General features: G+C 44.2%; 2 protein-coding genes across 2 annotated transcripts in view; one reads left to right on the top strand and one right to left on the bottom strand.

Moving 5' to 3' along the window:
- The first annotated feature begins 1,317 nt into the window (after window positions 1-1,317).
- Window positions 1,318-17,399, top strand: rs1a (retinoschisin 1a). The gene is made up of 7 exons (XM_063212706.1): window positions 1,318-1,362; window positions 2,155-2,264; window positions 2,635-2,657; window positions 2,783-2,909; window positions 9,568-9,709; window positions 15,958-16,153; window positions 17,138-17,399. Exons 2-7 carry the CDS (start codon window positions 2,213-2,215, stop codon window positions 17,288-17,290), a joined length of 693 nt encoding a protein of 230 aa, XP_063068776.1. The 5' UTR covers window positions 1,318-1,362; window positions 2,155-2,212; the 3' UTR covers window positions 17,291-17,399.
- A 2,978-nt stretch (window positions 17,400-20,377) lies between these two features.
- The window catches only part of cdkl5 (cyclin dependent kinase like 5), an 81,941-nt gene continuing 77,392 nt past the window's right edge, over window positions 20,378-24,926 (bottom strand). The window contains exon 18 of the mRNA XM_063212180.1: window positions 20,378-24,474. Within this exon, the coding sequence (XP_063068250.1) occupies window positions 23,998-24,474 (477 nt within the window). The 3' untranslated portion in view covers window positions 20,378-23,997. The remainder of the gene's footprint in view (window positions 24,475-24,926) is intronic.

The raw sequence follows: 24,926 nt of genomic DNA, 5'->3' as shown, positions 1-24,926 counted from the left end.
ATATCACACAAATATCCAAACGTGTAAAGATGACCAAAGTTCCCCTTCAGACTGTGGCACGTCTTCACACGTATGAAGTAGGCTATTCTACATGAGCAGCAGGGGTGAGGAAACGTTTTCATTCGAAGGGCCACTTCAAACTTTATAAAGTCCTCCGAGGGTTGTACTCAGGGGCAGATTAACACACCAGCTAGATATGCCAGCAGCCTAGGGGCCCTCACCTGCCAAGGCCCCCCCAGTTGGCCAAAAGGGGGGGAAATCAATATAATGGGAGAAATGTAGTAAGATGTGGACTGATAACTTAGTCTGCCCTGTCAAATAGAGTTTTAGAGTTCTTATTAATTCTCCTCTTGGGTTGGAATGATGATGTTTATGTAATTTTGTTACAAAGTTTGTCTTCCATGGGGGCCTACAGCAATCTGTAGCCTAGGGGCCACAGGCCTTCTCAATCTGACCTTGGCGGTACTATGAACACAAACCAGGATTTCCCTTGCACGACTTTTTTAGGCCTATATTGAAGGCAGCAGACCCCACATTAATTAAGTCCCTTGATAATATAACTTAATTGTATTGCAAATGTAATTTCCAAGGTTGCTTTACAAAACATGCCACATTTCATGTGAAACTGAGTATCATCAAAAAAATTTGGGGGCCGGATATGATGTCACATCTGCTTCTGGCGTAAGGCTACAGCTACCTGCGAAGGTGGTTGAGGAAGGCACCTCCTGTGCATGCATTATGAATGTGTATTCCCTATGTTTGTCTAGTCATTGATACAATAAAGATGTTTGTGTCACAAGTCTTATTTTCTCTCGCTGACCCATGGGCACCGGAGGAGGTGCGACAGGCAGCAATGCCCAGCAGGTATTAACAGCTTCCTGTACAATCCTGACAGGCCGTATACGGCCCCCAGGACATAGGTTTCCCACCCATGATGTAGAGCAGAAAGTGTTGATATGATGCTCAGTGTTAAGGCACTGGGGTGACCCTTTCAGAAGATGTACATAGATTATTGCCCATCACTGGCCAAATATGTATTTTTGAAACAATATGTAGAACACAAATGTTGTGGTTTCTATAATTTCACACTATAGATTTCAAATCAAAGACATCTGTTGAACTGTTGATAAATGGATTGGATAAATTGGATTTTATTTTGATTTAACTTCTTTTTCCAACAGGTCTTACAACATCAACAAACTGGCTGCACAGTCTGTTGAGGATGTACTCAAAATATGACGGGAATAAGGTCTTTAAAAGTGAAAGCTGAGAGCAGTTTTGTCAGATCTTTTATGAATGTGGTGTTGTCTTCCAGGCAAAGTCAAGTCAGGCCTGGACATACTGAGGATTTTGTCGACAATGGTGAGTTAAATATGTATTTTTCAGGACTATACCAGGGATGACCAACCTGGTTTCAGAAGCTTTATGACATTCTTACATTTTGATTAATCATTAACATTATGTGATTGAGATCAGATCAAATTTGATGCGATACATTGTTGGTGTCAGATAGGTTGGGTATGTAGAACATTTTTTTTTCTGATTCCAGGTTGTCTAAAACTGTTGTGTATGTAGCCTCTAGGTCAGGGGTATTCAATTAAAAGTCACAGAGGGCCAGTTTGTTCTGACCTTATGGGGGGCCAGAGCCTTGCCAACCAAGGGCTGCATCTGGCCCCAGGGCCTCCATTTGAATAGCCCTGAGAGAATGAAATTTCTGTTTTTTATTTTCAAATTGTATGATGCCCACTCAAAAACCTGATATTTCCTGGAATGTTTTCAATGTCATAAACTAAAGGTACATTACGTTTTGTACCCAAAGATGTCTGTCCAACTAGTAATTCAAAATAGCAGACATGGAGAAGACCCACTTATTCATGTAAGAAAAAAAATCCAAGTCATGAATGAGTACTTAGAAGTTAATGGTGGCATAAATTCTGGAAATAAACGATTTAAAAAATGTACATCCTCTTCTTTAACTAATTGTCTTAAGGGTCAGTGGTGGCTCATATTTTTGTACCCAAATGGGCCATACTGGCTCTCAAAAGCTGAATGTGGGGTGGAGTGGATGGGAGGGGCTATGTGGAGAGATAAAGAGTATTAGGTAAGGCCATTACTGTCCCGTGGATTATCGTAATCCAGTCTCTTTGGCCATAGGCAGCACCGTGGTCGTCCCGTCCGACCCTCACACACACACACACACACACAAGGCAAGATGAAGCTCAGACTGCAGCACGTCCTGTTGGTCATTTTGCTGGCATCTGAAGGTATGTGATTGTGCAATTTTAATAGACAGATGTAAATGGTTATGAAGGAATTTGAAATGGTCCATTCCTTCAGAATGATCTAGTACTGACACACATTTTTGATTCACATTTGATGCATGTTTTCTTTTGATATGGGCACTCAAAAAAATCTTCAACCTGCTTTTTAAATGAAGCACCCTGTTTTTCTTGTCATATTTTGTTGTGTAAGTGGATTGGCATAGGGCAAAGTGTCATGTATGCTCACTTGAGGCCATCATTGATTCGTTCTGTGCTTGTTAATGTGCCATCTTTTACATGTTCAAATGGGCTGAATGCAATAATCCTCTCTGTTGCCCTTGATCTTGCATTGCATGCCACTGCTCACCCGCAGGTCTTCGAGTTAACGCACAGGAGGTAAGGACCACAACCACATATGAATTTAACATTAAAAACACCTCTAGACTACTAGAGAGTAAAATATCAAACTTATACATGGCTGTCTTCTCTCTCTCTTTTTGTTTTTGGTTGTTGCTGGCCAGGAACAAGAGATCTCTGAGACATGGACAGGAAAGGCGTGCAAGTGCGACTGCCAGGGGGAAGCGCCCACTGATATTACCATCACCTCGTACGGGAGCAGCTCGCCTGGCTCCCGCGACTGCATGCCAGGTGAGAGAGAGAGAGAGAGACAAACACAAGAATCATGTACCGGTGGAAATGCAAATAGATTTTACATGTCTGTAAAAGTTTAAGAATCCAGCCCTCCTGATTCCCATGATTGCTCGCTTGGTGATGGAGACAAACACATTCATTCCTACGCAGTTACAGGAGGAAATCTGTCAATGTGGAAATTAATGGGGTTTTTTCTATGCTAGGCGAGAGAAGTATACAGTACACATACACACACACACTCATACACAGTTGCAAGTAGAAAAGGTACAAATGTTGCATTTGTCATAATCATTTATCCATAACATCAGGATCTGGTAGTGATGCCTACCTTGTATGTGAGACATTGGAAATAATACATGCCTGGTGAGAGACAAACACCATTATAAAGTTACATTAGAAACTCGTGGGTAATTTGTCATTATCATCCCTGACCTCAGGATCTGGCATTTCTGCATGACGGGACAGTGGAAATCTATCTGCTTTTTTATGTTGCATGAGAAAGAGAGAAATACTAATTTACAGGTAGACATGATACAAAATCAGTCTTTGCATGCAATATTATTCTGACATCTGAATTCAGTGTAGACGTGTAGTTGATGGCAGAGTAGAAATTGGCTTCTCTGCTCTTTTTTAGCGGTGTGCAGCAAGATAAGCTACGTTAACATCCCAAAAAAGATGATTGGAATGCGATGGAGTGATCATGTTGCTTGTTTTTTGATCTGTGTATTTGGTTGTTTTTTTGATCCGTGCATTTGATCACTGTGGGGTTCAGATCAGAGTGGCTTTGTCATTAAGTGTACTGTAGTGATAATGGACTAGACGGCTTATGAATGGATACAGTGGGGAAGGATTAGTAGTGGTGTTAGTGGTGTTAGTGGTGTGTGTGTGTGTGTGTGTGTGTGTGTGTGTGTGTGTGTGTGTGTGTGTGTGTGTGTGTGTGTGTGTGTGTACGTGTGTTTGTGAGTAAGAGACAGAGAGTGTGTGAGTGTAAGTGAGTGAGTGAGAGCGGTCTGTGTGTGTGTGTGTGTGTGTGTGTGTGTGTGTGTGTGTGTGTGTGTGTGTGTGTGTGTGTGTGGGGGGGGGTGTGCGTGTGTTTGTGAGTAAGAGACAGAGAGTGTGTGAGTGTATGTACGTGAGTGAGTGAGAGTGGTCTGTGTGTGTGTGTGTGTGTGTGTGTGCGTGCGTGCGTGCGTGCGTGCGTGCGTGCGTGTTTGTGGTGGTGACATGGGCTATATCGTCACATCAGTATTGTTTTTTTGGATGCAGGTCACTCAGTGGAAAAGGCAGAGATGAGTCACGAGTCATGATAGGAAATAATGCAGATCTGTTTAAAGTGACTCTGAGTTGCTGATAATTGAGATGAATTGTCTCTCAGGAATCATTATAATGCTGAATCAGTCATTAGCAGGAGGAGAGAGAGAGAGAGAGAGAGAGAGAGAGAGAGAGAGAGAGAGAGAGAGAGAGAGAGAGAGAGAGAGAGAGAGAGAGAGAGAGAGAGAGAGAGAGAGAGAATACATGACAAGTGAGGCATGGAAAAAGAGAGATGGAGGGAGAGAGAGTCGTACCGTGTGCAGACAGAACGGAACATGAACAAGCCACCACTTGCGCTAGAGCAGAAAGTCATTAATCACGAGATAGATGTTTCTTCACCTGAGTCGAGCGCAGGGTATAACTTATCACCTCAACCGTCCCTCTCTTCTAACCCATTCCCCCCCACCCACCCACCCATCACCTGCACACGCACACACACACAAACACACACACACACGCATGCACACACACAAACACACACACACACACACACACACACACACACACACACACACACACACACACACACACACACAAACACACACACACACACATGCTGCCCCCTCCCTGCACGAAGCTGCCTGAGGGTGTCCGTGCTCTAGTAATGCTGGCTTCCTTCTCCTCATGTCCCTTCTGCTCCGCTCAGGGCGAAGGGCGAGTGTGTGTGAGGTAGGGAATGAATGAAACCTGACTGAGAGAAGTGTTGACACAAGAGAATGGCTAGAATTACATTTTCAATTTACAATTATTATTATTACAATTTTCCTGGAGTTTGAATGAAATATATGTAAGTCGTTTCATCAAATTAATGAAAATAAAGCAAAAACCGTCTATGAAAGATTGGTAAAATGTTAGTTTGCCTTGTTCTCTAGCATCGGAATAATGTATTTCAGTCATCAAAAAACTGCACAATTTATGGGGCTCACCACAATTTATGGGGCCCATCTTCTCAGAGCCCCATAGTTGAGGGGTAGAAATTCGTTAAAAAAATGGTTGATCATTGAATGAGAGACGATGGAGACTGTCAAACATCTTGGGCGGACTTTTCTTTTCATCTGTATGACCACGTACAACATGTTCATTCGTTCATCATGCATCATAATACTACCATTTCCATTTCGTATTCATGGTCTGGACTTTGTTTGATCTGACACGATTGCAGGAAGCAGGAAGGGTATTTTCGGAAAAATCAGGATTTAACTTATAAGTTGTTTAACAAACATGTCTGACGTCTATCTATGGCGATGTAGGACCGTTTAACAGACATGTCTGACAGAACATCCTACCGTAGGATAAAATTACAATGTAGGACCGTTTGTCAGAACACCGGCGAAAATCCTACCGGTCAACATCGCTCCACAGAGGACAGGTACCAGACGTAGTGCGGAGCCAAGTGTCTTGGCGGAAGTACATAGGATGGCGCGCGAGGCTAGTACATAGTACTGCACTTTATAGGGAAGAAGAGAGCTTTTCAGATTCAGCCCATGCAACTCTTATGTCACACTCACTCAGTAATGTAGTACTGGGAATGTGACGACACTTGGGGTCAGAGAGAGTCGAGAGAGAGAGAGGTTCCATTGGCCCATTGTTTCCTGGTTTTATTATGGCCCCCATTAGGCTTACCTAGGCAGACCTAAGGACTGTTCTATTCATTGTAGGAGCATTATGACACGCCCCTTTAGGCAGACCGGAACCTGGTTGCGTTAGGTGCCCATAGAAACCTATTATGTTGGCATATCTCTATAGAATATCTCTGCTTGGCGTGACATGATGAGTGTGATGAGTGTTCTCACGTAGGCTACAGCTGGGACTGGAAGAGTGGATGGGAAAAGCCAAAGTAAAAAAAAAAAAGCATGCACCAGGCTTAAGGTCAGAAAGTGGCCATCTGCCATTGGTAAGTCTTAATGGACACTCATCTCCCAATACGGGGAATTACAACAGGGCTTTTCGGATTGTAAACGGAAGGGCGTAAAAGAGCCTGGAATTTTTTTTACACTTTAGTAGTAGTAGTGGTAGTACAGTAGTAGTAGTGGAGGAATCACTAGGGAACCTCTGGAATAAAAGCTTTTTAATGGTGTTTCTACTGGCACACACACATGCATTGAAGCATACAATTGCTCCCCCAGCTTTTGATGATGGTAGTGTGATGAGTGATGAGAGATGTAGCCAGGCTTTCATCAGAGATTTTAAGCAAATAATAAAACATTTGTCTTTGGAAACATTTGTGAAAAAAATTAACCGCTGGAGTACTCATGGATGGAACTAACAGCTTACTGTATCTAGAGCTCTATGTCCTCCAGTTTATTGGATTTGAGAAAAAAAGAAAGCTTTACATGTTTGAGCTTTACATTTTAACACTGACGTTATAATACTTGTTATAATGCACTTGAAAGCCTGACAAGCCACAGCCACATCAGATCAAATGGTGTGTGTGTCGTTTGGCCATTATCGAATAGGCATTCCCCAGAACAGAATAACACTGCAGTCAACCAGAGCAATGAAATGGTTTACCATAGTATTAAACCCAGGTGAGTATGCCAAGAATCTGACTATGTAGTAATACAGGTTAAATGAACCCTGAGGGAGTGGTAAATTACAATACATTACAGCTGCCTTTTTATCCAAAGCGACTTACAGTTATTTACAGGGTATTGGTTGCCGTTCCTGAAGCATTTGCGGGGTTAGGTGCCTTGCCCAAGGGCACTTCAGCCATGGAGGTGTAGGGAGAGATTCGAACCGGCAACCCTCTTATCTTAAGACCACTCCCTAACTATTAGGCCATGGCTGCCCCGATCATCAAGGGCCTGTAGTCCTTTTTGAACTAAATGACATCTGTGCACTATCTATTAGCAGATTAAGTACTTAATATAGGTTAACTTTAGCCTGGTCCTGACCATCCCATAACACTACCATTTCATTTCGTATTTATGGTCTAGAAGTTGTGTGATCTGACGCGATTGCAGGAAGCGGGAAGTTTGCACTCAGTTATGGTTTGAAATGATTGGACAGCTCTCACCCAATCGCTGACAGTTACGCAACAACAACATAGCGCAGACCAGAGCACTTGGCTCAGACGTTTTTGTCATCGTCACGAGCGTCCTCCCCCTTTCTCCCCCACGTGGGGCGCTTATTCGCTTATTGGCTGTTTTCTGATTAGGTTAGATGGGTTCCCACCGATCCGGACACCGATCCGGACTCTCGCCAGACTACCGTAGTGGAGCCAATCCTTTGGCGGAAGTACGTAGGATGGCTCGCGAGGCTAGGTTAACTTAGCCAGGTTTATCACTTTTTAATTATTTTTTGGGGGGAGGGGCGGGATTCAACTTTATTTAGACAGGACAGTGAAGAGTGGGACAGGATATGAGTGGGAGAGAGAGACGGGTGAGGATCGGGAAATGACCCTGGTCGAGAATCGAACCTGGGTCGCCCGCATAGCAGTCCAGTGCCCAGCCGACTAAGCCATGGCTGGGCCAGCCAGGTTTATCACTTAAACGAGGCCCCAAGCAACAGGAAAGGATGGGAGGAACTACTGGTAGTTTGGCTTTTGCCCACTGAGTTTCAATGGATCATGCCTAGACCATACCAAGGACAAAAATTGTATGGATTGGTACCACAAAAGATATACTCATAGAATAGGATGTCACGTGCCATTAAGGAAATGTGTGTGTGCCATTTACCAGAAGTGTACAATATGTCATGTTATGCAACAGTTCAAGCTAGGGTAAGGGTTATGTTATTGGCTTAGAATGCCAAACAGGAACAGACCACCCTTTTTTGATTTTCACATAATTGCAGTATCTCCAAGCATTATTCATGAACTTGCATATAATTTTCGTCTATGTGTTTGCATTGCCCCGTTTGACAGTATACCCAAATTAGGCATAGTAATGCAAGTCTATGGTACAAAATAAAACACCATCAAATGTACTTCTAAACCACTTTAAAATGAATGTAACATTCACCAGAGTGTAAAACAGCAATTTAATTCGGTCCAGTGATCACTTGTGGCTTGATGCTAAAGATACCAGTTACTTTCAGTGATTATGCTAAGCTATGCTAATAATTCTGATCCAATAAATCTAAGTACTGAAAACACAGAGGAGAAAATGATATGCACATTCATGAACAATGCTGGGAAATACTGCAAATATGTGAAAATCAAAAAAGGGTGGTCTGTTCCTTTAACACCGCTAGCTGTTTCCTTACGGAGAGTGAGGTCAGACAAGTTGAACATGTTGTGATAAAATGACACACAGGGTGCACAGAAACTTTGAAATGTGTTCAAATGTAATTACAAATGTAGTGTGCCATTCTTGGCCATTTGGATCACATATTCAGAAAAAGGTGTAAAATCACAGCTCATTGGTAGACTGTCTCACTTACAGCACCTACGTCAACAAGCCACCAATATGAAGCTACCAGGGCCAGATTGAGATGGCCTGGGGCCCCTAGGATACAGGTTGCTGTGGGGTCCAAATGTCATGACAAATTTACATAGACAGTGTCATAATAACAAGCTAGGAATTAATGGAACATGTCTACCAAATGTATTCAACACCACAGATGAATTTTTCATTATTGCATCTTGTCACAATTCTGTAATTTGTCACTTTTGTCGAATCCCCCTGGCAGGTGGGGGCCCTTAGGCTGCAGCCATATCTAGCCTGTGCATTAATCCGGCCCTGGAAGCTAACTGGGGGCAACCGCCATTCCGACATACTGCCATTCCGACACACCTCCACACTTAATCATACCGCCATTCCGACACCACTTTACTCTTGTGGGGAGCTGTCCACGCGCGAGCCTACACCTAAACGGTGTGCCCGGAGCTGTCCACGTGCGTGGTGCTGAAATATGTGCTTGCTCCGAGTGACGCGAGCTTACACCTTCAACAGTGTGTCCGAAGCTGTCCACGTGCGTGGTACTGAAGTCTGCATTTGCTCTGTGACGCACGGAGATGGGAAAATCGATACCGCCATGCAGACAATTGAACATCTATGTCGGAATGGCGGTATGTCGGAATGGCGGTATGTCTGAATGGTGGTATGTCTGAATGGTGGTATGTAACCAAGCTACCTTACCCCTTTTCCTTCTTGTTATTAGAAGATGTCTTTGCCATAGGGGGGCTAGAGACTGTTACACACTGTAATGCAAAAAAGAATCTGATCCACTGTAAGTCTACCAGGCCATAAGAACACTCAATTGATAGAGACGCCATAGACGACATATCACACTATTATTCAGATCTCCTTTCTTTACCTGTCTCCTTTTTTCCTGGGAAAGACTTTCTTTTACACATTGCCATTGACAACTGCACATCGGGACTTCATTTGTCTGTTCACAGAATGTCCCTACCACAAGCCCATGGGCTTTGAGGCTGGGGCCATGTCACCGGACCAAGTTAGCTGCCCCAACGAGGACCAGTACACGGGCTGGTTCTCCTCCTGGACCGCCAGCAAGGCCAGACTCAACAGCCAAGGGTTCGGGTGAGTGCCGTAGACTAGTACATACGACGTAAGATCTGCTGTAGAAGATGCGCAGAAAGGGAGCGATCCACAATAGAGATGGGAAAAAAGAAATTGTGATAACTCAGAAACTCAGAATAAGAGAACTCTTATCCCTCACTCAATCCATCAAGCCACCCCTGATACCACTATTGTAGTACACTTAATGCATATCTACAGACCTGCGAACTGTTAGGCCTATGGCTACCAGCTACTTATAGTATCTTTCCAACTATATAGGCCTACTTCCTTTCAGTATCCTTATAAGGATACTGTACTAATACGTACTTGAAGTACTGTATATCATTGGTGATACACAAGTAGCTGGTTGCTGTAGCCCAATGGTTAGGAATCAGGTTTGTATACCAGTAGGCTAAGTTGCAGGTTGAATGCCTGAACCAGTTGAAAATGTCTGAATAGTGTAATTGTAAAATAAATCTGAATTGCTATGGTTCTTGTAATTAATACCCTGGAAGTCTGACTGAATAGCCACAATAACTGTAAGTGCCTTAGATTACTTTATTTATTTAATTTAACGTACTTGTGAGTGTACTTGTGGTAAGTGCACTTAAATTAAACTTTTTATATTTTTCAGTAGGGCTTATACTTACAGTAGCGTGCCAATAAATCACACATGCAGCTCCGGTAAATGTACACACTAGACTGACTTTATTAACTGTGCCACTCACTCATACAGGTGTCGCCACCTAGTGACGCTTCTAGGAATACATATGAAAGGTGACATAAAGCCACCACTCTACATCCCCCTTCTTCTAGATAAAGTAGCTATGCTGCACACAACCTAATAACTAACCTCAACTAAGGCATGTAACAGATCAGGACTAAAACGCATACAAAATCATCTGACCAAGCTGCCTATCTCAAAACATAAGATAACACCTAACATAGACATTAAGGGCAATAAGAGCAAGTAAAACCAGTTCAGTTAAACAAAAGAACACATTGATAACATTTTCACGTTTTCATTTTTCACTCTAAGGACTGACATAGTCCCCATAGCGCTGATTGGGCTGGCTGACTCTGCCTGCTCGTGTCACTACCAACTGTCTTTCAACTGGGCCAGCAGTATTGACCACTGGTGTGGTAGGAGGTGGAGGTGGTGCGCTGGTGTCATTTTCTCTGTCAGGTGCCGGAGAGGTGGAGGTCAGTGGCACGTCCTCTTCAGGGGTTGCCGGTGGGTCCTCATCTACCCGGAGGAGATGCCGCCTGTTCCTGATGTAGCTCTTTCCTTGTGATGCTATCACATAGCTATTAGGCTGCTGGGCTGGGCCTTCCACTCTTGCCACGTGATCAAAACCACGTTCAGTCTGCACTCTGACTGTTTGACCTGGCTTAAGTGCAGGGAGACGGTGAGCATGGCGGTCATGATACATTTTCCCCCTCATTCTGTGTTTGGTGATGGTGGCAGCCACGTTGACTTGGATGGCGGGTCTGAGCATGTCTGTGGTGGCTGGCAGGAAGGTCCTAGTACGCCTAGACATCAGGCGTTGAGCAGAAGAGGGGAGTCCCTCACGGGGAATGTTGCGAGTGTGCAGAATGGCTGCTTGAATGTCTGAGCCATCACGGTGGCACTTCTCCAGCAGGTGCTTGGCGGATCTCACTGCACCTCAGCAAGGCCGTTAGATTGCGGATAGTAGGACTGCTGCGGATGTGTTTAAAGTCCCAATGATTGTGAAAACTGTGCAAAGTCCCTCCCCCCGAAAACTGGGTCCCATTGTCAACTCATGAAAGTGTGGGGCACACCATGTGTTGGCAAAGTGTCTCTTCAGCTTCCCAATGACAGTGTTGCTGGTCATGTTGGGGAGGTAATCCAGCTCGAACCACCGGAGTACGAGTCCACTTGGACTAGATGCATTTTGCACGCCACTCAAATATATCAGCTGCAGTGAATGACCATGGCAGTTCAGGAATGTCATGGAGTTGCATTGGCTCCTTTGCGTGGTGAGCTGTCAAAGCTTTGCATGCAGTACAGAGAGACACTTCTCTTTCGATGTCAGAGTACATTGAGGGCCAGTACATAGTCTCTCGAGCTCTGCGTTTGGCGGGCTTCCATTCCGGGATGGCCTTGGTGTAACTGGTCAGTGTAGAACTTTTGCAGTACTGCAGGTATCACAACCCTTTGCCCTCGTAGGATCAACCCGTCATCCAATGTCAGCTCCTCCTTCATGGAGTTAGAATGGTCGCAGCAGCTGTGGTAGTTCCTTGGAGGTGCTGGGGCCAGCCGTGTAAGATGACTTCAACAGAGCTGTTGACAAGTGATGTCGCTCTTGACTGCATCTCGTAATTCATCTGTGCGACGAGAGGAGAGAACCTGGACCGTCATCACCTCTAGTAAGTCATCAGTAAGCGGGGGCTCAGACTCAGGTAAATGTGCTCGTGACAGCGCGTCTGCCACATACAGCTCTTTGCCTCGCTTGTACATCACATCCAGGTCGTAGCGCTGCAACTTTAGCATCANACCCTGGCAGGCGTGGTGATGCGGTGTGCAGTGGCTTTCTCAGAATGGTGACAAGGGGCTGGTGATCTGTTTCAGCAGTAACAGGGCGGCCGTATATGAAGTCATGAAATTTTTTAGCTGCAAACACCAGGGCTAACATTTCCTTTTCAATCTGAGCATACCTGGACTCAGTCGGTGTGAGGGCACGGGATGCGAATGCCACTGGCCGGCCTTGTTGGAGGCACACTGCCCCGAGACCATGTTGGAGGCGTCTGCTGATATAACCACTGGCTTTGAGGTGTCAAAGAACTGTAGCACGGGGGGATTGTCAGCGCCTCTGGTTTCAGTTTTTCTGAACGCCGCATCATGGGCGTCATTGCCAGTGCCACTCCACGGTCGTGGTGTATCAGCTGTCTCAAAGGCCCGTCATGTCACTGTACTGGGGAATGAATTTGGATAAATAGTTGGTCATGCCCAGAAATTGCTGTAGTGTCTGCTTGTCCTGAGGCTTCTCCATCTCGCAGACAGCTTTGACCTTTTCAGGATCTGGCTTAACCCCGTCAGCAGTTAACAGGTGGCCAACATACTGCACAGAGTTGACCCTGAATTTGCATTTCTCAAGATAGAGCTTCATGTTGATGGCACGGATCCTGTTCATCACCTGTGTCAGGCGTTCATCGTGTTCTTGTAATGTGCGTCCCCAGATGAGGATGTCATCGACCACAATCTCGCACGGTTGTCCTGCAAACAGCTGTTCCATCACGTTTTGGAAGACCTCGCTGCCTGTGCATATGCCGTATGGCATTCTCAGGAACCTGTATCGGCCATGAGGTGACATGAATGTCGTGAGTTTTGAGGAGCAATGGTCAAGGGTATTTGCCAAAATCCGCATTTGGCATCTAAGATGCTAAATATTTTTGCCTCAGGCATGTCTGCGATGATTTGCTCGATGGATTTGAGGGGATGGCGGGGTCTGAGGAGGGCCTGGTTCAGATGCACTGGGTCTATGCAGATCCGCACTGTGCCGTCTTTTTTCTTTGCTGCAACCATGGCAGACACCCATTCTGTTGCTTCATTTTCTGGTGTAATGACACCGAGAGCAGTCATTCGATCCAGCTCCGCCTTGACCTTATCTTTCATGGCAATGGGGATCCTGCGTGGAGCGCATATTGTGGGGCAACAGTGTCATCCAGTCTCATGTGATATACCCCAGGCAGTTTGCCTATGACATTGGTGTCAAACAGGTCCTGGTATTGCAGTCTTTCTGGAGCTTCTTGTTGCAGTGTGTGGACATCTGGTCCAAGCTGTATGAGGCCTAGAGGCAACACTGTCTTGCAACCCCAGTATGGGTTTCACATCCCTGTTCACCACATGAACTTGAACTGTCCCCGTGTACACTGCAGTGTCACAGTGCCATCTGTTTTGATTGTCTCGCCTCCATAAGCCACGAGATTGACCTTTTCATATGGATCCACACGCACTTGTGTGGTCCACAGCTTGTAGCATTTCCTGGGCAGCACATTACATTTGGCGCCAGTGTCTACTTTCACCCTCAGTTGTGCATTTCCTTTTTTTCATTTCCAGCGGTGGCACAGATTTCCCCCTTCTGTGCGCTTGTGAGTATTGTGTCACAGTAGAAAGTATCAACCTGATTGTCTGTCTCAGTGGTCAGTTAATTTACTCTACCTGTTGCTCTTCGCCTGTACTGAGAGGGGGGGCTGTGTGGCGAGCCGTGCCCTGCACTGGTGCAGAGCGACAAACACTTAGCAAAGTGGTTCAGTTTTCCACAGTTATTGCATATCTTATTGAGAGCATAGCATTTACTGCGGTCAGGTGAGTGTTGGCCATTACAATTGCCGCAGCGAGCCTTCTGAATTGAGCACACATCAGTTGTTTCCTTTCGGAGTTCTTTGGAGCTTTTTTCGGATTGTTCATGAAGCAAACACATGCTAATGGCCAATTCAAGGGTAAGCTTCTGTTCACGTAACAGTTGTTTGTTTGCGAAGGGTATCGTTTTGTATTCCACAGACGATGCGGTCCCTTATCAAGTCATCACGGAGCGCGCCAAACTCGCATTTCTTTGCCAGTATTTTTAACTTGGAGACATATGCCTGTATTGACTCATCAGTTCCCTGGCTAGCAGTGTTAAAAGCGTGTCTGTCCATAATTATGTTTTTTGCTGGTAAGCACAACTCACGAAACTTTTTCAGTAGATCATCGGGCTTCTCTTGGCTTTCCCCTTCTCCATACACAAAAGATTCCGACTTCTCCGCAGCCTCCGGTCCGGCTAGGTTCAGTAGCGTGTAGGCTTGAACTTTCTTGGACTTGTCCGAGAGTCCTGCGTTGCAGTAGATTGTCCATTCCTTCTCAAATCTGCGCCAGTTGTCGGCAATATGTTCATCAAACACAAGTGGATCGATACGGCGGAGTCCTTGAGCCATTATTAACCGCTTCTGACACCATGTAGCGTGCCAATAAATCACACATGCAGCTCCGGTAAATGTACACACTAGACTGACTTTATTAACTGTGCCACTCACTCATACAGGTGTCGCCACCTAGTGACGCTTCTAGGAATACATATGAAAGGTGACATAAAGCCACCACTCTACACTTACAGTCAACTTAATATGAACTACATAGTATACTTGTATACGTATAGGCCTACGTAAAATGTAGTCCAATTTAGTTTGTAGAAGTATTAACTTAGTATACTTTCTGATCCACTGGAAATGTGTGTTCTGAAGTACTTATGTCATACGGAAGTATAGGCCTACTTAAAATATTCAACTTAATAGGGTATACTCCCTAAGGGGGAGATTATCTGGAACAAAAGTTCTCAGGGACTATTGGATTACGTACTACAGACTGTATAATCCCCCCATCCCAATTATTCAGGCGTGCGTGGCTGGCCAAATTTCCGATTGCCAACCAGTGGCAGCAGATCTATACGTATATGAGCCAATAGTGTCTCTTTTCCACTGTGGGTTTTCTGGTAGGCCTACAGCTCCACACAGCGACACTTTTTGTTTTAGGATTGACTTGTGTCGTGCCTATTCAAAAAGCTAAAAGTGGCGGCTGAGTCAAGCTTTGTCGAGCGTTAGGCCTACCATAAAACTGGCAGTGGAAAAGAGGCATAAGGCACTTGCTGCCCACACACCACTATGATAGGGGACAGCAGCAGCGTAGGGAATGCTCACCCAATTTCACCCCATCACCCAATACGATTAGGAGAGCAAACAATTCCCCCATGAACAGATCAGGCAACATGACGAGGAGTAGCTCATGCCATGTCATACAACAAGATGGAGCTGGAGAGGTGCTGGGTTGCAAAGAAGTAAGCTTCCTTCCAAGAGTTGGGAATGAAACAGAGAAACTTTTAAAAGGCGCCAAATTACAAGGTGATCTAGAGCACCTGAGACAAATTATAAGCAGCAAGCTCAGTCTTGGCCAAGGATTGTACATTCTTTGCTCTTGACTACCATGTCCTGGCCAGAACAGATTTGTCTGACATGCAACCTCCCATGTTCAGGCAGAGATTCTTTAAGTATATAGAGATATGCCAGTGTAATAGGTTGCTATGGGCACCTAACATGACCAGGTTCCAGTCTGCCTAAAGGGGCGTGTCATAATGCTCCTAGAATGAATAGAACAGTCCTTAGGTCTGCCTAGGTCTGCCTAAAGGGGGATTTCCCCCCCTCCCCTTTGCAATAATAGAACCCGGAAACAATGGGCCAATGGAACCTCTCTCTCTCTACTCTCTCTGGTTCAGGTGTGCATGGCTGGCCAAGTATCAGGACACCAACCAGTGGCTGCAGATCGACCTGAAGGAGGTGAAGGTGGTGTCGGGCATCCTGACTCAGGGCCGCTGCGACGCCGACGAGTGGATCACCAAGTACAGCCTCCAGTACCGCACCGACCCCAGCCTCAACTGGGTCTACTACAAGGACGGGGCTGGACAGAACCGGGTGAGTTTCTGTCGGAGAAATGATGCAGTAGCCTATCAGAAAGGGCTTGAACGAGATTTTGGACTTGACATATTGTGTCATAGTCATTTCAGTGTCATATTCAAGTAATTTCGCAGTTAATTAATTGCTATATATGTATTGCATGCAATTAAAATATAAGAATTGTAGAATCAAACTGTATTGTAGGAATATCTGTGGTTATCTATAGGCTGTCAGACAACCATTTCCCACACCAAATCTCGAACCGATTGACACGTTCATGGCAAAAGTCATAGCATTTGGATATCGGAAAAATACTTTGTTCTACAAATCCAACTGTGACGTCCACATAGACATCAGCTGGTTCATTCGCAGTCACAAGTGGTGAACAAAACAACAGCGTGGCATGATTGCTGTTGGTTCATACGTAGGCTAATCCCTCTGGTTCCCAGAGTAACCAGCACTGACAACGTTTTGGCTCGCCTGAAAACTGCTTATGAGAAATGATCTTACATAAGCATATCACAGCTATTTGGCAGTTAGTTAGTGTTCATGTAATTTTCTATCTCAGATTACCTCTATTTAGTCTTGAAATATTCGGGTGTTCTGCGGAAACTCGGACTGCACGTCCACAGAGCAGAACCTGTTTTAACTTCTAAATCGTTTTTTTAAACTATTTTTCTCTTTTGTGTTATGTCTGTGAAGCAGACTGGGGTGAGTTGTATTGTGTTTAAATGTATACAAATAAAATGACTTTTACATTACATTACACTAGCTGCCGCTATTATTCACAGTAGGCCTAACTTACAGATAGCCTACAGTGTATTGGTTGCAGTCAATGGGGTTAGGTACCCCAGACATGGATGAAGACATGGATGAAGGTGTTGTAGGGAGAGCTAAGGCTGAGATTCGAACCTATAACCCTCAGACCTCAAGTACAACTCCTTGACCCCTAGGCCTTGATTAGGACTTGATGTAGGCTACCTGTGGGCTGTCCATTTTCAGGTGTTCTACGGCAACTCGGACCGCACGTCCACGGTGCAGAACCTGCTGCGCCCGCCCATCGTGGCGCGCTACATCCGCCTGCTGCCCCTGGGCTGGAACACGCGCATCGCCCTGCGCATGGAGCTGCTGCTGTGCATGAGCAGGTGCACTTGAGGCCCACCGTCCGTCCTCCGTCCTCACCCCCAGGCCCACCTAGCAGTCCACACACGGGCCCTCCCTCCTCACCCCCAGGCCCACCTAGCAGTCCACACACGGGCCCTCCCTCCCTGCTCCATTACTTTCCATCCCCGCCGTTGTCTCCCCGCCCACTTATGCCAGACTTGATGAAAATGCTCTTGAAATGTACCCTGCCCGCCCACAACACACATACACACACACACACACAGACACACACACAGACACAGACACACAGACACACACACACACACACACACACACACACACACACACACACACACACACACACACACACACACACTAGCAATGGGGACCAATCTTTGAACCAAGGCTCTTTGACTGTAATAACAAAGAGTCAGGTGTGGTATGGCTGTCTTAGTAGTGATGGTCAGTCCATTACAGGCGTGACAGTACTCTGTGGTCTGTTCATGTTTATCATGATGTGACGATACTCGATGCCACTCGGGGCTCAAACTGGCAACCTGCCAACCTCAGCAACAGCTCAGCATTGGAGCACAGGTAGGATATCACTGATCTAAAGATCTAGGCCAATACCTCAGTGCTACTGCACTTAACATTCTACTTCCGAACTCTGCTAGTTAGCATCCGTTGCACACACACACACACACACACACACACACACACACACACACACACACACACACACACACACACACACACACACACACACACACACACACACACACACACACACAAACCCACTCGCTCACTCACATATTGTACGCTCTTCCAGTCTTCTCCACACTCAGCCCTCCCCTAATCCCACATATCCCAATGTTTTCTATCCATCTAAATATAAACCCTTTATGTTTGAGTAGGTACTCTACTTCACCAAATGAAATTTTTACTCAGAACTTGGAGAAGAAGTGTAATAGTGGAAAAGACAGAGCATTACGGAAACATTTCCTGCACTAACACCAGCAAAAAAACAAGACATTTTGCTACTTTACACTCTGTGCCCCTTCAGCCAAAGGGATGCAGTTTAAAAGAGGACAGTAGTGGCCTCTGTGAAGCCAGCCAGGAAGTAAAAAAAGTGGTCCAAGATGATGTGTGCCCATAGCGATAAGAGACAGAAAGGAACAGGATGGGTTTTTTTAAATGTTCAATTTCAGCTTGGATGTTGTGCGTGTTACTACTGTGGTGTCCGTGAATTCTGCTGTGGCTTGTTTGTGACCGTGCTGTGGAGTTGGACCACTTGTGTTTTTAAATATGAAGAAGTGGGGAGGGACAATCCTTTTGTTTTACTTTATTTTGATTGTTTTAACTATATCTACTAGAAGTGCACTGTTGGACTGCATGTGAAGACGTTGACCTAAAAAAAAACTAAAACCGAGACCTTAAATAAAGACGAACAATTGTACTGTGATTTTTGCTGTTGTATGTGCGTTTTCTTTCATTTTAAGGTGGCATGTTGGTAGGGGCGTCAGCAGACCCAATGCTATACAGGGGCACAGTAGGGCACCAAGAGATAATGCTAGCGCGCAAAGTGCGGAGGCAAAACATTTTTTTTGTTATTTATTTTAAAAAGCTTTTAAATTAATTGCATTATTGCAAGTAGTGCATGTAGATTACTCTGTTTGCTAAACTTGAGCTAAACTCCAAGGTAGCAAGATTGTTGGGGTTTTTTTTATTATTCATACCAGGGCACAGCAAATCAATAAAGAAGCATATGCCCCTGTAAAATAGGTCTGGCGACGCCCCTGCATGTTGGTAGTTTACTTCCAACATTTATGCAGCCCATTCACAAATATTATCTTATTCATGATGTATATTCATAATGACTGGGTAAATTACACTTCTCATGCAAAACCAGGTTGATCTTTTCCATGTAAGCCATTTTTGAATTTCCAGTAGGCTAGTAGACATCTTTGGCTGAAAAACTCACTGTACTTCAGTCAAATCAGTAAATATTTTTGAAAAGATCAAATTTGAGAATGGGCACCATAGTTGCAATGCCTACTCTGGCCACAGTCTTACATACTCCTCTACCTTTTAACTTTCAGTTTCATTTTTATTATAGCAAGGCAAAGATTGAGGCAGGTTTCTTAAATGATTTTAATCATCTTTAAATACAGAGACACTATAAATGCCGTTGGTGTATGTCATGCCAAGAGGGTATTCATGAAGGCATCAAACCAGTGAAACCATAACAACAACATATAAAATAGTTTTTTTGTTTTGTTTAAAGAACATTGTATCAAACCACTTTCCCTTTGATGGTGATATAACACACAGACAGACGGACACATGACGTACGTAATGGCTAGGTGATGAGGTGACAGACAAATGTGATACAGACCGTATCTGTAATACTGATAGTGGATAACTGGTGACCATAATGAACTGACCCCTGACCTTCTGATTCTGAGATAAAAGTTTTATAATATATTCAGGGATGATAAATAATAAGCGTAAATCTTGTGGAATATGAGATGGAAATGGCACACCAACTAGAGGTTTGTTTTTATATAGGGGTGAAGTCAGGTAAATTGGGCCACATTTTTTCTCCATTCACTAATAGGCAAAAAAAGTGGCCCAATTTACCTGAATCCACCCCCTATATCTCATATCTGAGTGAACCCTGATCCAAGAGGAAGAATAACATTGCACATAGTGATTGAAGAGTCCAACATCAGTCCAAAAATATCTCTTCTTTGCAGGAGTCGACATTCACACCAATATTCTAACATTCCTTTTGAGAATTGATTTTCGTCTACTCTGTGGAACTACCACATACAGTACGATACAGATGAGAGGAGCCATTTTATTTCCCCCGAATTTTCAAAAATGATTTAGATTCATAATCCATATCATGCATGTTTTCAAGTTACTGCCAGAGCTGTTTCTCTCCATTAAGAATCATGCTAGTAATGATGTAATTCTCCAAGAGGCTCAGTCAAAAACTAGACACACACACACACACACACACACACACACACACACACACACACACACACACACACACACACACACACACACACACACACACACACACACACACACACACACTCTTACACAACACTGTGTTAAGGTATGGTACATGAATGCCTGGAGTGTGTAGCGTGTCTTTATGGGTGTGTGTGTGTGCGTGTGCATGTGTGTAAGAGTGTGTACAGGTACAGAATAAATGTTACCCTAAACTGATGCCACTACAGGGCACACACGTTTTCCTTGGGGCTGGATAAAATGAATTGAGCTCCTAACCCCTTCCACTAGGTAAAAAGAAGAAGCTCGAGAGAGAGCCAGCCGAGTATAAACAAGATGCCGCTTCTGTTATTCTAAGCAGCACGTTTTCATAGATGCAGTAGTATGGTAATGTTTAATATTTTAAACTCTTTTAGAGACGTAATAAGCATGTTCTGTTTTTAAGTACTGGGTGTCACTGAGGCAGTGGATTGAGCAAACAGATGACCTATCTCCTGAAATAAATATATATATGTATATGGCGATACATAAAATCTTTGCTGAGACCTTAAGGCAGTGCGGTCTCTTATTCGGACTGTGAAAGCACTAATCAATGGTCATTTGCAAATACTCTTTAGAGGTATAGTACATTCACTGATATATAACTGGTAAGAATTCTTGGAAGGAATTTTGCAAACTTGTGAGTTTTTTGAGGTTTCAACAACACGTGTAAAGTGCCCACAGCAAAATGTGCATAAATGTAAAAGAAGTAAAAAGAAATCAATGAAATGGTTAAAGTCAATTTCATCCGAAGAGTTAAATAGAGAGAAATCTACATATCTGAGACATTAATGTACATACATTATGCCACTGTATGTTTCTCAGCAGACTGGAAATGCCTTTTGACGGTTAAAAATATTAATAAATGACCAATTCCAATGACCTTATTACAACTTGTCCGATATATCACACCCATTATATAGAAATATGAATATGATACTGTTTGCATGCTGTTTGTAAATGTTTATATTCCACAGAAAACACATCCACTGTAAAATAAATGGGCTGTGAAAATTCAATTTTCCTCACTGAAAAAAAACCATCAAACCAGATGACTAGAATTTGGTACAACAAATGACAAAACCCGTGCTATTTCCAAGTGTTTTCAAAGTGCCTTACTAGTGAAATAAAGACAAAAAAAGCTAAAGTGAAACACACACCTGTGCGATAGCATTGGAGTGCCAACTGCTGTCAAATTAAGGGTTTCTAATTGGTGCTTGTTACTTAGTATATTAAAGGTATAAAGGTATATTATATCCTGTGCATTTTAATAGTTTGTCAACTACATTGACGCTTATGTATTTTATTCCCACTGTGAGTAGATTTGTAATATGCACTTCCTGCACAACAGGGTTGGCCATTTTTGGCATGGACCACCCCTATACTATAATTATGATGGACTCAGTCCACTGTACGTGTATTAAGGATGCACCGATGGGCTGGATCATGTCAAGTTTACGCTGATCCAAAACACAAAAGCACCGGCCCCTGTGGACTGTTGGCCCACCGGGTAAAATGCCCCTGTATGCCAGATAACCTGTCCAGGCCTGCCTAGAGATGACTGTCAAGTGTGAAAGAGAGGGTTCTTGGCTGGGCTGGCTAGATAGGCTGTGAGGCGCTGTGAGGCACTGCTTACATGACCCCTGTGCCCGTATCCAGAGCCCTGGGCAAGGGCACTGTGAAGCTCACCAGCTGGTGATGAGAGATGAGGGAGCACCAGGGTGAGCAGGAGGAGGAGCCTAAGGGGCAGCAGGCAGCAATCTCCACACGCCTGATTGAGGGACAGAAACCTATTTAATCGGGAGGGGATTTCAGCACAGGTAGCAGCCTGAACACCTGGAGCCACATTGTTGAGGAGGAAATGAAATCTACTACAGTATGGGCCTCACGTATAGGCTACATGGGAAAGTGGCCAGAATAAAGCCCAGAATAGACCAGAGTGGAGAACATTTTTTTGTTTTCCGCCTAGGAGGCAAACTGCGCAGTAAGTAAGTAATTTAGTAAGCCGTTTGGTCTGAGGGTGGGCTGGGGACATTACATTTGGGACACTACATACCATACATACAGAACATTGGATAGAGGAGGGCTGTTCCTGCTGTATGTAGTGCATTGAAATAAGAGAATATTTCTTATAGTTATTTTATAGTGTTGGGGACAAATGATATGAGAAATAAAAGACAATGTGACATTGGGCCCACTGATCTGGGGTGGCATTCTCGAAAGCGTCTTTGCTAACAATGGTAGCAACGTCCTTCGTAAGAACGACTCAACTTTCTCTCGACAGCAACGCTCACCACTAAATCTAAGGGAATGGTGTTACGTCTTAAGACGGTCTTAAGACGGTTAGCAATGACAAGAATCGAGAAACGGACCCCTGGACCTGTAAAAGATGGTGCCCTACATTCCCTCTCACCGTCTACCTCTTCTTCTTCTTCATCATACTCAAACACTAGTACGTAAATGTCATGGACATACAGTGTGCATGCTAATTACACTGTGCTATTTGAATGTTGAGTTAATGCAATTAGCTATTGTTTGTGTCAAAGACACTCACTTGAACTGAAATGAATTGAGCTCAAAGGAAATGAATTAGTAAAAAATAGTAATCTGATAGGCCTAAAACTGTAACTGGGACTTGGTTTCAGTAAGAGGGCGCTGATAAGGCTTCTATTGTCTGTAAATTGACTCATCTTTGTCTATGATACTCATTCACTAAGGCTGATTTTTATATGTGAATAATAACCATAATTATGACGGCAAATGACACAAATGCAGTTTCTGGAAGAAGTAATGCATGAAAAGATCAATTTTGTGATTGATGTGTGAGAGAAAACGAAAGACTGGATGCTTACATAACAACAAAGTACATTCCGTACAATAATATATTCCGACACAACAATTAAATATTCATCAATGAAATATAGAATTATTACACGTCCTCTTTTCAACAGATTTAGTCTCTGTACAATCTAAAGCTCTTGCAAATAATCTGCGACTTTGTCATTCATACATTTTTTCCCCATATACATATTATTTATCAGTAGAATAACTGACTCACAAACAAACGGTCTTTTTAAAACATCAAATAAATATAATAACAAATAAATAATAATAATAATAGTAATAATAATAATAATAATAATAATAATAATAATAATAATAATAAATAACAAACGTTGATCTATCAAATACTGAGATTCAGAAAAAAGGACATGATAATCATCCCCCCTCTGGCCAGGAGTAGCACTGTGCAACAACAAGGTGTGAGCTCAGGAGTGTGTAATGTATTTATGCATGTTTGTGAGTTTGTGAGTTCTGCGCTTCTGTGTGAGTTTGTGAGTGTGCACTTACTGTATGTCACTGCGTGCCCAATCCGTACGTATGTGAGCGTGCATGTGCATGTGGGAGCGTGCAAATACTCTATATCCATGTTTGTGTGTGTGCATGTGTTTGTGTGTGTACATGTGTTTGTGTGTGTACATGTGTTTGTGTGTGTGCATGCACTCACGCGTGTGTGTATGTGTGTGTGTGCGTGCACGCAGGCACATGTGTGCATGTACTGTACGTATGTGCACATTATGTCTGTGTGTGCATGTATGAGAACGCATTGGCAATAGAACATGATCATACACACTTATTCATCTACACACTCTCTCTCTCTCTCTCTCTCTCTCTCTCTCTTGCTCTCACTTGTCTGTCTACAGGGCGGTCTCTTTCAGGTCGTTGAGGTTTGGCATCCGCGACCTGCTGGGCCGGGTGAAGGTGGGCCCGTTCTGGCCCACTTTCGCGGCCAGTTGGTCGGGAACGGGATAAGGTGGTGCTGCCGCCGCCGCTGCCGCCGCCTCTGCCCTGGCCAGGGCCGACACGTGCCAGTTTGACTCCACCTGGCCCGGGAGCGGGTAGGCGGCGACGGCTGCCTTGCGGCTCTTGGACTGCGGGGCGCTGCCGCCGCTGCTGCTGCCTGAGTGCACACGAGCTTCCGGAAAGTTCCCTCCTTTGGAGGCGGAGGAGGAGGAGGAGGGGGGCGCAGGGTTGGGCAGTGGCTGGTAGCGGGGCTCCACGAGGGGGTGCGGGTGGGGGTGGGGGTGGGGCTGGGGCTGTGGCGGCGGAGGGACGTGGCTCGTGGACGGGGAGGACAAGTGCAGGAGCTTTCGAAGCGACTTTAGAGGCTGATTCTGTGAGTGGATGAAAGACAGGAAAGCAGGACACAATATATTAATATATGATGTAAGTCAGTTGTAGGAATTAGAAGTCAGTTGGCTGGGCACATATCAGGCTATAATTCTATGCCAAAAATCATCCAAATGTGTCAATGTTACGTCATGTGTCAATGTTAGGTCATGTAGACCTACTGTACCTGTACCAATCTAAATCTTATTGTACTGTGTATAAAAAAAATCTATTCTGTTCTGTTCTGTTCTCCATTCTATTCTATTCTAACATATATCAAATTGGACCCACACACCTGATTTGAAGCATTATGCCAGAGATCTCAAGATCCTTTTTTTTTAAGTCACTCTGTCTTGCAAATCGCTTTTTGTACCAATATTTCATAGTGCTAACTAACACCCTTACTACAAGTACCGGTAATATTAATATTAATATATGATGTAAGTCAGGCACAATG

This window comes from Engraulis encrasicolus, chromosome 12, assembly GCF_034702125.1.
Source record: "Engraulis encrasicolus isolate BLACKSEA-1 chromosome 12, IST_EnEncr_1.0, whole genome shotgun sequence".
NCBI classification, from domain to species: Eukaryota; Metazoa; Chordata; class Actinopteri; order Clupeiformes; family Engraulidae; genus Engraulis; species Engraulis encrasicolus.
This window is presented reverse-complemented; position numbering and strand designations above follow the sequence as displayed.